Genomic DNA, 13629 nt, shown 5'->3' with positions numbered 1-13629 from the left:
GATCTGCCTTTACAACTACTGATGCTGTCTCATCCTTATTTTTCAGTGAAGTTTGCTGGAAGTGATGTGAGGTAGCCCTGGTGTGTTCTATGTGGAGCGCTACGTAAGACTCTGCTTCGAAAACAGCCTTTTAAATGCTACATTGTTTGTCGGCAACCGGTCATATGGTAACATAGGAGGCGGTTGTGTGCTCTTGATTAATTTAGTGAAACAAAGGTTTCTCATTGAGAACATAATTTGATATGGTGTTTTGTCACCGTGTACAGCTATAATTATTTTAAACGGAGAAATAAATTTGTCCTGTTGAGGAACTTGCAAAACAGTCTTAAAAACCGACATTAAAAAGAACTGAAACAAGACTCTGGATTGTGATCGTGCCTGAAAAAAACCGGGTGATATAACATTTTCACCATATCACCCACCCCTAAGGAGGAGAAAGGTGAAAGAAAACTGTCGGAGGAGAAAGCTGACGGCCTCCTCTCAAATCTGCCTGACCGATCACCTCGACTGCCAGGACAAAAAGTCAACGGCAGAATAAGGAGTTCCTCCTTTGTGCTTTCAAGTGACCAAAAAGGAAAGAACGTATTTCAATTCGACATCATTTTAAAAGCTGTCTCGTACATTGTGCGTACGTGGCGCGCACATCAATGGATCACTTTTCTGTTGCTCGCATTCGTCTGTAAAATGGGGGAGAAAAAAAGAAAGCTGGTGTTTCACGGAGGATCCTTCTCATTAACACAGAATGAGTGAAAATACAAGAGTGAAAGGAGGTTATTTCCACTCGTTGTACTCACTACCCAAGCTTCTCCTACATGAAAAAATAAACTCCTAAATATGGAGGAGGCTTATTATTCAAATATTCTGTTTGCTATTTCAGCGTTTGAAATGAAGAAGATGTCACATCTACAAATCTCGGCAAACAACGCTGCGCCTGCTGCCGAACGCCTGAGTGCATATTGGTGCTTTTGAAGGACAGAGTTTTGTAGAAAAGAACAGCGCTGGTTAGCAGACTGCATGTAGATCTGCAGCATAATCAGAATGCATGGTCAGTTGTATTCAGAATGCATACAGGGGGGACAAAATCATGCAAACACAAAGTTTCAAACACAACGATCCCAAACATAGATCTCATCTCTCATCCCGTCTTTTATCACAATTGCTTCCCTGATTCTGTTTCTCTTCTTCTCCCACTCCCTTCTTCTGTCAACTCCCTCCCTCACACTCCCCTCTGCATGGCCCTCCTCAAACACTTGACTAAAAACTAAGCCACGGGAGGAGACTCTCCGTCTCCCTGCCCCTCTTTCATATATGACTGAATGAGTCACCGGCGAGTCCTGAAAACTGGCTTTGAGCGTAGTAAGGAAGCCGGGGAGCAAATGACTGGCGGCGAGTGGAGGACGTGGAGCGAAGCAGACCTGAATGAGACTGAAAGAAAGAGGGGAGGGGAAAGCAGAGTGACGGGGGGGGGAAATGAAGCATGACAGGGAGAGGCAGACAATTAGAGACCCAAACTAAATGGGTAAATATAAATGGAGAGTAACAAGGGAGAGGGAAGGAGGAGGCGGTCTGATAAATGATGCTCCAACCTAAGATCTAATCAGATGTCTTGAGGCTAAAGCAGAGATCATCACACTCCCTCAAAGGGACACAGTCACCAGCCGGATCCCGACTCCACCACCCCGGAGGGAGCCGAGCCCATTTCCACCCGCTAACTGCGCGCCTTTGAAGTCTCTATTGGCGGGCAGCTCGCTGATGAAGTCACACAGCATGGACGGAGCAGAGACACACCTCCGAGAGGCCACGCAGCTCGGTTTGTCTTTTGGTGCGTTAAGCAGAGGCGAGATCCAGACGATGGAGACGAAGCGATGAAACAAACGGCAGCTTTTTATCAGAAGAGTAGCGACACCTCAACTCACCGGTTTGAGGCATAGTGATGGAATATTTTGTCCAAAACAACAACAGCATTAGCAGAATACAATGAGCTCATCACACACATATTAGTTTCGACATGTATATTAGCACATGTGCGAAAAGAAACGTTTGCAGTCATGAATGTTCTATTTACAGCATTTCTGCTTGAACATATTTTCTTTCGTTCACATTTGATTGGACTGCTAAAAGTGGGCTTAAGTGCCTTAAGTGACTTAAGTGCCTTAAAATATCAAGTAAATGACGCTGACGTTGTCGTGGTGCCCGCGCTGCAGCGTGCAGCAGTAAGAGCAGCCTCTGTCTTCCCGAGGCTGTTTAATCTGTGACTGATGGATGTAGCACCAAGACAACGATCGTGATTATCATCATTATCATAAAACATTCATCATAACCATCATCAACAAAACAGTTATCTCCCACTGTCACCAACCAGCCATGATCAAAACCACAATCACTCACGTGCGCGTCCGCACACACTTCTTTTAAACCTCCAGCGTCTCTTAAATCGAGTTCAGTTGTACAGAAGCACAACAAAAGTGTAGAAGGACAGAGAGACAGCACATTATCCAGCCTCATTAGCATAATTAAAACAGTGAGGATTTTTGCAGTGAGCCGATGACTGTGTGGAAATTATAGGCTCAGCTTTTTGCTGATCAAAGGGAATTGCTCATTTGTAATGTATGCACATACATCTATCAAAAGCATATGTAAAACAGCCGGTGAGTCGTGGGCCAGAGGTGCTACATTGCTGCTATTTCTACAGACTCATTCATTCACACTGCATTGTATTTGTGCTTGGGTACTTAGATGGAGTTTGTGTGTGCACGCATGGATGGATGGATGGACGCACAAGTCCATGCAGATTTGGACAAGATAAGGTCTTTGTGTCTCCGCCACGGATAAAACACATGGAGAGGTACAGGTCTTTGTCTCATCGGGGAAGTGGTGTGAAGACTAATTTGTGATTCGTTACTGTCAAACTGCCCACTTTCTGCCCCTGATTGGGAGAAAATTAGCAAAAGAGTGGGAGACAGAGAGCACGAAAATGAGAGACTGATTGATAAAAAAAAGAAAAAGAACAAGAGACAAAGAGAGGCAATAAAAGAGAGAGGAGTGTAAAGTAGAATGATGAGGCAGTAAACACCAAAACTCTTTAAAAGGTGCCCTGTGTAATACCTGGCACCACACGCCCTAAATAAATAGGGTGACGCATTTGACCTCTACTAGCAATCTCAACTTACAGTCATCAGTTATGGAAAAACTTGCTACTTTCAGCTTATTCAGAAGCCCAATCAGAACGTAAAGCTACGGATAAGTATTACGTTCGTCTCCTCTTTGTCAGCAAACAGAACTTGATCATAACTTGACGGTGTCAGCTGCAGTAGGTCGAGTATTTCCCTCCCGCTGCTGCACCACCACAGGTATGACACCTAGTAATCAACGAGCTGAAAGCTCCCATCAGACAGCAGCGCGGCGGAGAGCTTCTCAGCAGGGCTGCCCCCGAGCGTCTGACAAGACAAATGTGAAATACCTCGAGTCAAATAGCCTGATTCAGAGTTACAGTCGGGGGGGGTTGCGTAGGAACACGAGCTGAACTTCAGAGACGACCAGAACGACCTCGAACTTAAAAGTTTCATTCGCTCCATTGAAGCACTCTTCAAACACTAAAACAACGAGGTCCAAAGACACACAATTGTAGTCGTGATGTGCCAATCTGAGGAGTGAATCTAATACGTATACCCGACAGCAGGCTGCAGCGAATTTCATGGCAGTCCAACCAGCAGTTACTAAAACGTTTCAGAGTGCACCGACCGACCTCTAGATCCCGATGCCTCATGTTCTTTCTGTGTACACGTTAAAGCTATCTGCCTTATTGCCCGCACACACACACACACACACACTCTCCACAGCCCCCCCCGCCCTCAATATCCGCATCAGCTTCTGACTGATGCTCTTTTCACAGCACAATGCCAGCCTAAAATACGCAGATAATGAAAACACAGACACTCCAGCACACACCAAATGAGTCCGCGTGTTCGCTGACGCGCTCCGGACGCTTCCCTCGCTCTTCTAGTGATAGCCTCTATTGTTGGTGTTGTGTGGGAGGGAGACACTGATTTGCCGCGGCCGGTATAATTCTCTCATTACGAGTTCAGAAGGGGAGAAGTGGCACAAAGAGCGATGGAGGGATGAAGGCCCGGAGGCACGACGTGCCACAAAGAGCAAAGCCCGACTGATAATGGAGCAAATCCATCAGTCTCTCGCTCTCCATCGCGGGCCCGTCTCTCGTCATCCATCCCACAGGCCTTACTGAGCTTTAGATGGAAGTCATTTCAGAAAGCTCGGGGAGGAAAGTGGCTCCGAAGAAGAGTGGAAAATGGAGTACGAGCGGTTTTAGCGGCGCCATAATGCCGCGCAATCTGGCAACGGGAGGGAGGCGGATAGGGAGGCTGAAAAAGAAGTGCAGATGGAGGGAGGGAGGGAGGGAGGGAGAAGAAAGCGACATTCAGGGACACACAATGCAAGAGGTGGTTTTTGGATCAGTCTTTGTTGCTCTCTTTAGGCGAGTTTAGCAGCAGCACAGCGCTGTTCGTGTGCTTATTCTAAACCACAAGGTTGCTGTGACCTTACTGCTAAAATCCCATTCACTCCCCGACCCTCCCTAAACCCTCTCTAGCTCCGGTTATGGCTCATTGCTCTCATCATTCATTCAATTTTGCAAGCACATGCATGTGTGTGTGTGTGCGTGCATGTGTGTGTGTGTGTGCGTGCGCGAGAATAAGAAAAAAACACTGAGAAAAGAAAGTCTATGAACCCACTTGAGGGTATTTTACAGAGACCCCTGACTCCTCCTCACGATGCGGTCTTTAAGACTGTTGGCTCGGTGTTCAATCACCATAACAACCTCACCTTAACAATGACTCAGGTAACCTTGGCCATCCATTAGCCTGTCTCAGAACAAAAGCTGTTTCCACAGGGAGCCATTAGACAAATATAGCTCTGGGTTAGGGAAGTATCCAATACACCAGATGGGCTGCGCCTTGTACTAGCTGCAGGGCTGGACAGCAGTCTCTCAGACCGTTATTGAGAGGGAGAAATTAGGCAAAATCGGTGCAACACATAGAAAATGTTCAGGTTCGACGCTGTGATCATATCTAATTATTTTGTGTGCGATTTCCTCAGGTTTAACATTACCCATCAACCCTCGAGAAGACACTGGTTTCTATTATGGTTTGACAGTCAATGTGCACCTTCATGTTGGAGATGAGTGCCAGGTTGTGCCTTCATGTATTGCCATTGCATTCGAGCCATAGAGCTAAGCATCAGCAAATAATATTTGGCAATATTTGTCAGTGAACAACACTCACTGAAGGTAAATCTAGAATTATCAATGTGTGTTTTAACCGTTAAGATGGTTTCCTAACATTTGTCCCTGCTCTTTTTGTAAAGGAAATGATCAAAATATTAGTTATTTGGTATAAAAATATAAAATATTGGAATGAAACATCTATATGTCAAAATAACTGACAATACAATCTAAAATGTTTGGTTCAGCTCAAGAGATGCAATTTCCGACTTCCGTCTTTATTTGGATCAGGAAAAAGAGGCACAACTCAAGAAATCGTGACTCATATTTATCACGGAGCAGGTGACGCATGTTTACAGGAGTAAGTGTTTAAGGTTTGTGGAAATGACGAACATAGCCGTTGTTAAATGACCAAAGATCGGTGGGTATTTACCTTTCAGTAAAATCAGATGCGTCGCTCTCTTATTCAAATTAAATGGTAATACATGAGAGGCAACATCACTCCGTAATGAACCCTCCGAAACTCTGCTTTAATGACGCCACCATTACCATGCAAGTCCTGTGTGAATATTATATTTGTGTTTGCACCACTATATCCATTCATGTCAGTGTTTCAGTTTGCCTGTGAGTGTGCTTCCCTGTCTGTCTCACAAACGAACCATGGGACCGTGTGTGTGTGTGTGCGTGTAGGTGTGTGTGTGTGTGTGCTTCTGTCTCACAGAGGGGGAACCGGGGGGACGGCTGCGGTGAGGCAGCTGGAGTATAAGACCTCGTTAATGCGACAGTAACAGTGAAACAGTCACCGACGGAACGAGCCGCTGTTGTCTACTTTGCTCGATAACTTGACGGACGCAACAAGAAGCAGCAATTTGATTTGTTGAGGCTGCTCTCCAGTTCAGTTCCCAACTCACCGGAGTTGGATAAGTGTCTGGCACAAGTGGAGCTGTGCTGTTATCATTGCTGTGAATACAACAAGTTCTGATCAGGCTTGATTACAAAGTGGCACAGGCTGTAGTCTTCTTCTTCTGTGACGGAAAAGATCGGTGAAAAGTTTTTGGGGTTTTTTTCAAATTATTTTCTGTTGACTTTGTTCACATGACAGGCATATATTACAGACTGGATTAGTAGTCTACCGCCCATTAATCCAACAGTCTACGAGACAAATCACTCCACAAAACCAACGCATGTCAAACTGACGCAAGAGGAAAAGAAAGCCAACGACAAAAATCACTGTTACGACAACCAATCTAATAGATGTCGAGATATTTCACTCAGAAATGGAAAACTTTGGCCTCGTTAGCATTTGTCCTTTGGGCACCGTTGATATCTGCAGCAAATTTCCGCAAAAAGTTTTTGAAGTATTTCAGTCTTGACCGAAGTGGGTGAACCGACTGACCGACGAGCATTCCCGCCCCTTTGAGCTACACTGCTAGCATGGCTTAAACCAGGTCTGTGCCAATCGCTTGATTCCAAAAATCTGCTATGGCGATGGGATGACCTGCCCCACTCTGCCTCCGATTGGCTAGCAGTCGTTGCCTTCGTTGGTTGGTTTGGTTCGCTTTAGGCACGAGGAGAATAAAGTCACGTCCGGGTCTCTGTCCCTGTCCAGGAAAGTGTTCCGTTTTACCACTTGAGCAGTCGAGTAGGTTAACAAGGCCCCGAGTGCAATAATGCTAATGAACACTCATGATGGGCTATTAATGCAAACTTTAAGGTTTAATTATTTCAGAGCTTGCTCATTTGTTCTCGCATTGGCTTAATGAACTTGTAACTTCATCCCTCTGTTGTTCGGTTTAATTCAAACAAATCGATCGCAAAAAAAAACCTTCGCTGCTACTCCGTCTTTTTTTTTTTCATCAGTTTTTAAGTCATGTTAGAATCGTTTCCCACAAATACCACCAGCAAGCACAGCAATGTGTCCTCACGTGATGCCTTGCTAGTTTAGCCCGGTAGTCAGAGGACACAGGTATTAAGGGTCTGCGTGTACCTGGTAGACGTGGTAGGCGTTGGCAGCTCTGCCCTGCAGGAACACGGAGGGGATCCACACGTTGATGAGAGCGCGATGAGCCCTGAGTGACACAAACAACAAAGCGTCCTTACTGCCGTCGCCATTATCATCATCATCATCATTATCACTAAGACAGCAACGGTGTGTCTTTGCGCTGTGCTTGGACAGCTCCAGCAAATTACAGCTCACTCTGGGAAAACTCTTTAAAAATGCAATTTGGTCATGATCCGAGTGTGGAACAGCTGAATGAATGCATGAAATTAAACAGTGTTTGAGCTTTGTCCACGGGTAACCTCGAGGAAGAATAACTTCCACAATTACGCTGGTAAAGGTGATATTTGACATGGATAATAATAAGAGAAACTGCAGGGGTAGAACAAAAAAAGAGGTATGAAGAGAGGGAAGGTTGGAGGAGGACAAAGGGAGGGGGAGAGAGTAATGGAGGAGAGATATTCTTACGTCTCAAAATCTGACAGGCTGGGGTCATCCGACGTCTGGCTTAAATCACCTGGAACCTGGACAAAGAAAAGAGAGGGGGAGATGGATAACAAGTAAGAAAAAAACAAGAGACATCCATTTAACATCCAGTTCAAAGTCACGTAGCAATAAACACACACACACACACACACGTCCGATATGTAATTGATTCCCAAACAGAGGTACTTATAGACCCTTGGGGTACTTCTGCAGAAGATCGTAGAGGAGTTAACTCATTTGCATATGTGGAAACAGTCGTGGATAAACAGCTGAAACTGTCGCTAAAAGTCGTGGATAAACAATTGAAATAATTATCTAAAAGTAATTCATAAACAGGCTGAAAGTAATAAATTGTTACATTGTCACTGTATCTAGTCTGTAAACAGTTCAAACAGGAAACTAAATGCAAGTTAAGAATAGCTAACGGCTAACGAGGGGGAAATGGTGAGCAACCTCCTGCTCCTGCTGCTCCGTGTGGCAAATATACAAACTTAACCAAACCAACCTAATCACTGACAGTTCAACTGTATGACAGAAACGTAGTAATATCTGACTTTATCGGATAAATAACCACCACTTTAATGTCAATTGAAATGTGGTGTTGACGAAGGGGTACTTTCAATGGGGTCTGTGGTGAGCCTTTGATCAAACCCTCCGAGAGTGTCCCACACAAACGGACAAACACACACACACCCACACACATACACAGGTCCAGCAGAGAACAGCTGAAGCTTGGGGATAAGAGGTCCTATGTTCAGCCTGGGGCTCCCATCACTGCAGACGGTGTGTGTGTGTGTGTGTGTGTGTGTGTGTGTGTGTGTGTGTGTGTGTGTGTGTGTGTGTGTACCACACCGCTTCGAGCTCCCCTGAGCATGACCAGATGTTGGCATTCTGTCTGTGTATGTTGTTGTTGTTGTAGTGGAGGACCACTTTTAAAGTAAAGGAAGTTTGACCTAGTTAGCGTTAGCATTGATTGGACACCGGCGTGTTAAACAGGCACCAACAAGAACACCACCACCTACAGACAATCACAGAGAGAAGTAGAGGGGTGTGAGCGCACGCTGTTTGATTGACAGTTAATCTCAGAGCTGCAGGGCAGACGCGCCGCGAAAACATGAAAACGGAGGAATCTCACGGATGTTCAATGAAAATGCAGTTAGCCGTTATTGACCGCTGAGAGAAAAATGAGCAGGGCAACGCCGCAAAAACATACGGGGGAAAGAGGAGATGAAAATCAAACAAAATCACAAGGAGGAGAGTGGAGAAAACAGCAGGGTGACACAGACGGGAGGGAAAAAAGAGAAAACCTGCCAAGGAATCAGATGAGAGGGGACATTGTAGAGAGAGTATGTGTGTGTGTGTGTGTGTGTGTGTGTGTGTGTGTGTGTGTGTGAGAGAGAGTGTGTGTGTGTGTGTCCAGTCACTCACCGGGCCTCTCAGGTCAATGAGTTCCTGTCTCATCTGGACAATGAGGTGGTCTTTGGCCATGAGGGAACGGTACAGGTGCTCATTAAACTCGATCAACTCACCGTGCATCTCGGCCACCTGCAGCAAACACACACACACACACACACACACACACAACATACAAAAAGGGCTCTGAAATGAATCACACTGGAGAACAATATTACATAAAGCACAATTCAGTAAAAGTGAACAGAGAAGCATGTAAACACATTATGGATAGCCTAAGAACATTCAAATATACCATTTTTACTTCTCGTTTACTGTAACACACAAAAGGCTGAAGCACTCCAGGTGATGAATGAAATGACGTAATGAAAACCAGTTCATATCTTAAACAGTCAGACTCCTGCCAGCCTGTTAATCAATTCCCATCAGCTCTAACTGACCATGACGTGGTGTTATTCACGTCCATGTGTGTCTGTGGAAATATGGCCGAGCTATTCTCTGTGTGTGTGTGTGTGTGTGTGTGTGTTCTCCCCCCCCGACCTGTCTGCCTAACCAGGCTGGACAGGTCTCTGTCAGCAGGCTGACAGCTGTGCTGTATGGAGGGCACCTGCTGTCACAGCCGCTTCGGCAGAACGCCGTCTCCGGCTGACAGGTGAGCCGAGGCCGCCGCTCCAACCGCCGGCCTTCATACACTCACTTACTCGCATCCCGTTTAAGAGCCCACGCACTGCCGCGAAGGCGGAGGAGAGGCTCCTTATGTAATAACAGCAACAGCGATGACGATCACAACAAACTTCATTTATAAAACAACCCAATGCTTCACAAAATAGAGCCGCGTCAAAGGAGATTGCGGCTTCGACGCCAGTTCGCACCGAAGATTTCATGTTATGACAAAAACATTGAAAAAAAGCAGCATGGTTCCTTTCAAACAAAGGCTGCATTGAAAGCAGCAAGGATCTAAAAACACTCTGCAACAAGACACAGTTTGTGTGTCTTGTGTGAGTATGTATTTTTGATTGACTTATTTTACTCCTGGCTACAGTGTATTGACCTGGTTTGAGGACAGGTTCATATGTTTTGATGTCTCTCTTAATAACCATCACTTGGTCGAGAGCAGTGACTTCAGGAGGTGACTGCTATAGTTCCCTCTTTGTGTCTCCCTGGACAGTGTTTCCTTGCGGGAAATCTTTCGCAGCAATACAGCAACCGAAGGTGTTGTCAATGAATATATTGTTATGTGAATGTTTGTGTGAGACAGAAGCATGTGAACCCGTCCAGGAGCCGGACTGCAGCTCCACACATCAAGCCTTCGAGTCCAATCTACAGTCTGAGCCGGCTGCTGTGGAATTTCAGGAGAACACATTTAATCAATGTTTCAAATTTTCTTTTTACAATTCGCTGAATTCAGTTTTTTTGGCAGCGGTATTGACATAGTTTCAAGCCTCCAGTTGCCATGACAACCCCATTTCTAAAACACAGAAAGCAAGGCTACAGAACATGTGTTGTCCCCGCCTCTGGGCCAAATAATTACAGATATGCCGACATTCTCAATGTAGAATAAAATTTAAAAATACATGTTGCACTCTGCAGCTCACGTCAGTGTTTAACGAGTGACGAGGTCGATCCAACCTTACGAAGTGTTCTTTCTCATAAAAATTAAACAAAACACTACTTTTCATTAGAACGGTCTTACAAATTTGTAGGACTTCATATTCACAAAAGAGTTTTTTTTTTTTTTTTTTTTTTTTTTTTTTTTAAAAGGTAATTTGCAACTCTAATGACTTTTTGTGAATATTATCCGCTCCCCGGGCTCGATAGGTATTTTTTTAATTTACCTAAAGTGGCCCTAATATGCTAATAATAAGGCCCTCACTGCATAAACAAATCTGTTAAAATGATATTAACACGAGAGAACTGAGACAGAATATAAGAACACATAAGACGAAACACACAATTACATTTCACTCACAATACAATGTTGTGCACAGGATATAGTACACAGCCGCTCGCTCAAAATAAAAAGCATACCACAAATAACCATTTTCTATATCATAAAATCTGTAAATTCAGTCTCCTGTCTCTCTCATCATTCCTCAGTGAGAGAAAGTTTGTGCTGCGATTCACATGTCCCTCTGTCCGTCTTTGTTGCTCCATATTGTTCAACTGCAGCTCAGACGTTATTAAGTGGATACTGAGGTGCGTATCCTCAGCTCTATACCTCTAACCTGAGCTCTATAGGCGGTAATCCATCCAACGTGTTACGTAAATGAGTTGCAACAAGTCTGGGACTTTCGAAAGGCCTTCAATCCCTTGCAGCAGATTACAGCGATAACCGATTCAACACTTTTTGAAAAAAAGAAAAAAAGTCTCTTCGTAAGGTGATCAATACTGAAAAACAACAGAAGTATTTCACTTCGAGGACCACACGTCAACAATCTGAGTTCTGCTGAACTGAGAGAATGGGAGGCAGATTTCATGAAACTGAACTGCTCAGTCAATGTCTACATCTCTCTTAACCACGGAGACTTTAGAAATCTCAGGATCAGATCGGGCCGGCAAGCAATGCAACACAGCTAACGCTGATCTTAGAACATAAAACAGAACAGAGTCCAGCTCAAAAACGAATCCCCAAATCTGACATCTTAACGTTCCCGTTGGTGTCCTGAAGGAGAACTTGACGTCGCGTTTCTTTCACGAGCTGACAAGGACGCCCGGACACACACTTCTCAGTGGAGCTTATGCGCCTGGTCCAACGGGCCCGTGTCACATCCTGTCACATTGAAAAGGAAGTCCACCCTAAAACACTCAACGCCATTCATCACCTCTTATTATTTAAACGCCTCAACTCTCAAATAGGACATTATGAAGTAGGGAATTAATTTGAAGCGTGAAGAAACCCAATTAATTCTCAGTGAGAGGGAGCTAATCAGTTTGTCACTCTACGGCCATATGTGTGTGTGTGTGTGTGTGTGTGTGTGTGTTGGGTTGGTACAGAACAAGGCAGTTATGGAGACTTCAAAAGCTTAAGGGCACCGTCAGAACGGGTTAGGTTTGGAGTTTAGTGAAACTGCACAAGTGATGGAAACAACAAAGACAAGCCATACCAAGACAAACAAAAACACAGGCGAGGGAGACGATGTTAATTCCAAGTCGTGCCTCGTAGGATATGTGTGGGTGTGTGCATGCGTGAGGACGCAGCATGTGTCTCTACCTTCACCAACTCCTTTCTCTTGACGCCCGCAGCCCGAACAAAAGCGCGTTCCTCTTGAAGGTGATGGACTGGCTTTACAATATCCTTCAAGCCATTGGAGCTTCAAGTTGAAAAGCTTTTCGGTGTGAAAGCCATGAAAGGAAACATCACAATAAACCCGACAGCTCAACAAGGCAGCAAATTAGAAGCCTGACACACGCCGCCGTTTGCCTGCTCTAGGCTACAGTCGATCCGGAGCATTGAAGCTCCTAAAGGCCCCCCCGCACAAACTAAACAGTCCCCCGGGACCAACAGACAATAGATATAAACTCACCCCTCACAGCAACAGCCTCACTGCCCACCTTTAAGAGAAGCTTTCATGCTTTTGTATATGGTTGCAAATACATTTGTACCTGATACGACTGAGAAACGGGACCACAGCAGAGCAGTGCGAGGCAAATTACTGTTTGCTGTCAGACACTAAGTCCGGCCTGCAGGGCTGGTTTAGTACGACGCAACCGTCGGCACCGCTGGAGTCATCACAGCGGACTGCCACCCAAGTGACGCTGACCGCACGCTCTCTCGCATAAGCACACTATCACACCCTCATAAAAACACACACACACACACACACACACACACACACCACACACACACAATCCCCTCCTTCATCAGAGCTGAGCCGACCTGATTAAAAAGGCTAAGAAAGCCCCGGCTGCACGCCTCGCATTCTGCCTGCATTATTATTATTTCATATCTATTTCACTGTTCCAGCGTTTCGCGATAAGCACATCAACAGTATTTCACGAACAAACTCCAAAGTCAAATCTGTTTACTGCCCTTGTGGACTCTTTCAAATTTTTCAGACATCGTTTCAGGTCACAGAAAGTTGAAAGTAGGTAGCAACTGGAAACACGGATGACATGCAGCGCATCGAAGATCATAAGCCGGACTGGTGGCAACGTTACCGTCACATTCGTTTAATAACTAGGCCACCAAAATGCACAAAATTCAGATTTACTGATAGTCACACGTCATCTTTTCCTATTTAGCATTCTTTCTAATTCGTTCAATCTTCAATATATATTTAGATAAATCATTCCATAGCACATTTTTCACACTCTGTTCAAAAGTCTAATTTAATTCTTCCTGATATAAATACTTCTTTGAAAATATTATATGTAATACTTCCAGTGAAACCGTGGCCACTAGTCTCCTTTCCAATTCAACATCAAGCACTTCTTTAAAGAATTACACATTCACATCTTCACAATGGGTTATTGTGCACTGTGATGATACATGCAG

The 13629-nt window shown here is 44.8% G+C and overlaps 1 protein-coding gene across 1 annotated transcript in view; it reads right to left on the bottom strand.

Moving 5' to 3' along the window:
- snx29 (sorting nexin 29) overlaps positions 1-13629 on the bottom strand; it is a 93947-nt gene that overhangs the window by 23635 nt on the left and 56683 nt on the right. Inside the window, exons 16-18 of the mRNA XM_079292902.1 lie at positions 9150-9266; positions 7704-7759; positions 7224-7305 (exon numbers count right to left, since the gene is read on the bottom strand). Of these exons, the coding sequence (XP_079149028.1) occupies positions 7224-7305; positions 7704-7759; positions 9150-9266 (255 nt within the window). The remainder of the gene's footprint in view (positions 1-7223; positions 7306-7703; positions 7760-9149; positions 9267-13629) is intronic.

This window comes from Melanostigma gelatinosum, assembly GCF_949748355.1.
Source record: "Melanostigma gelatinosum genome assembly, chromosome: 21".
In the NCBI taxonomy this organism is placed as follows: Eukaryota; Metazoa; Chordata; class Actinopteri; order Perciformes; family Zoarcidae; genus Melanostigma; species Melanostigma gelatinosum.
The sequence above is the reverse complement of the archived record's forward strand: the minus strand, read 5'-3'. Positions and strand labels throughout refer to the sequence as shown.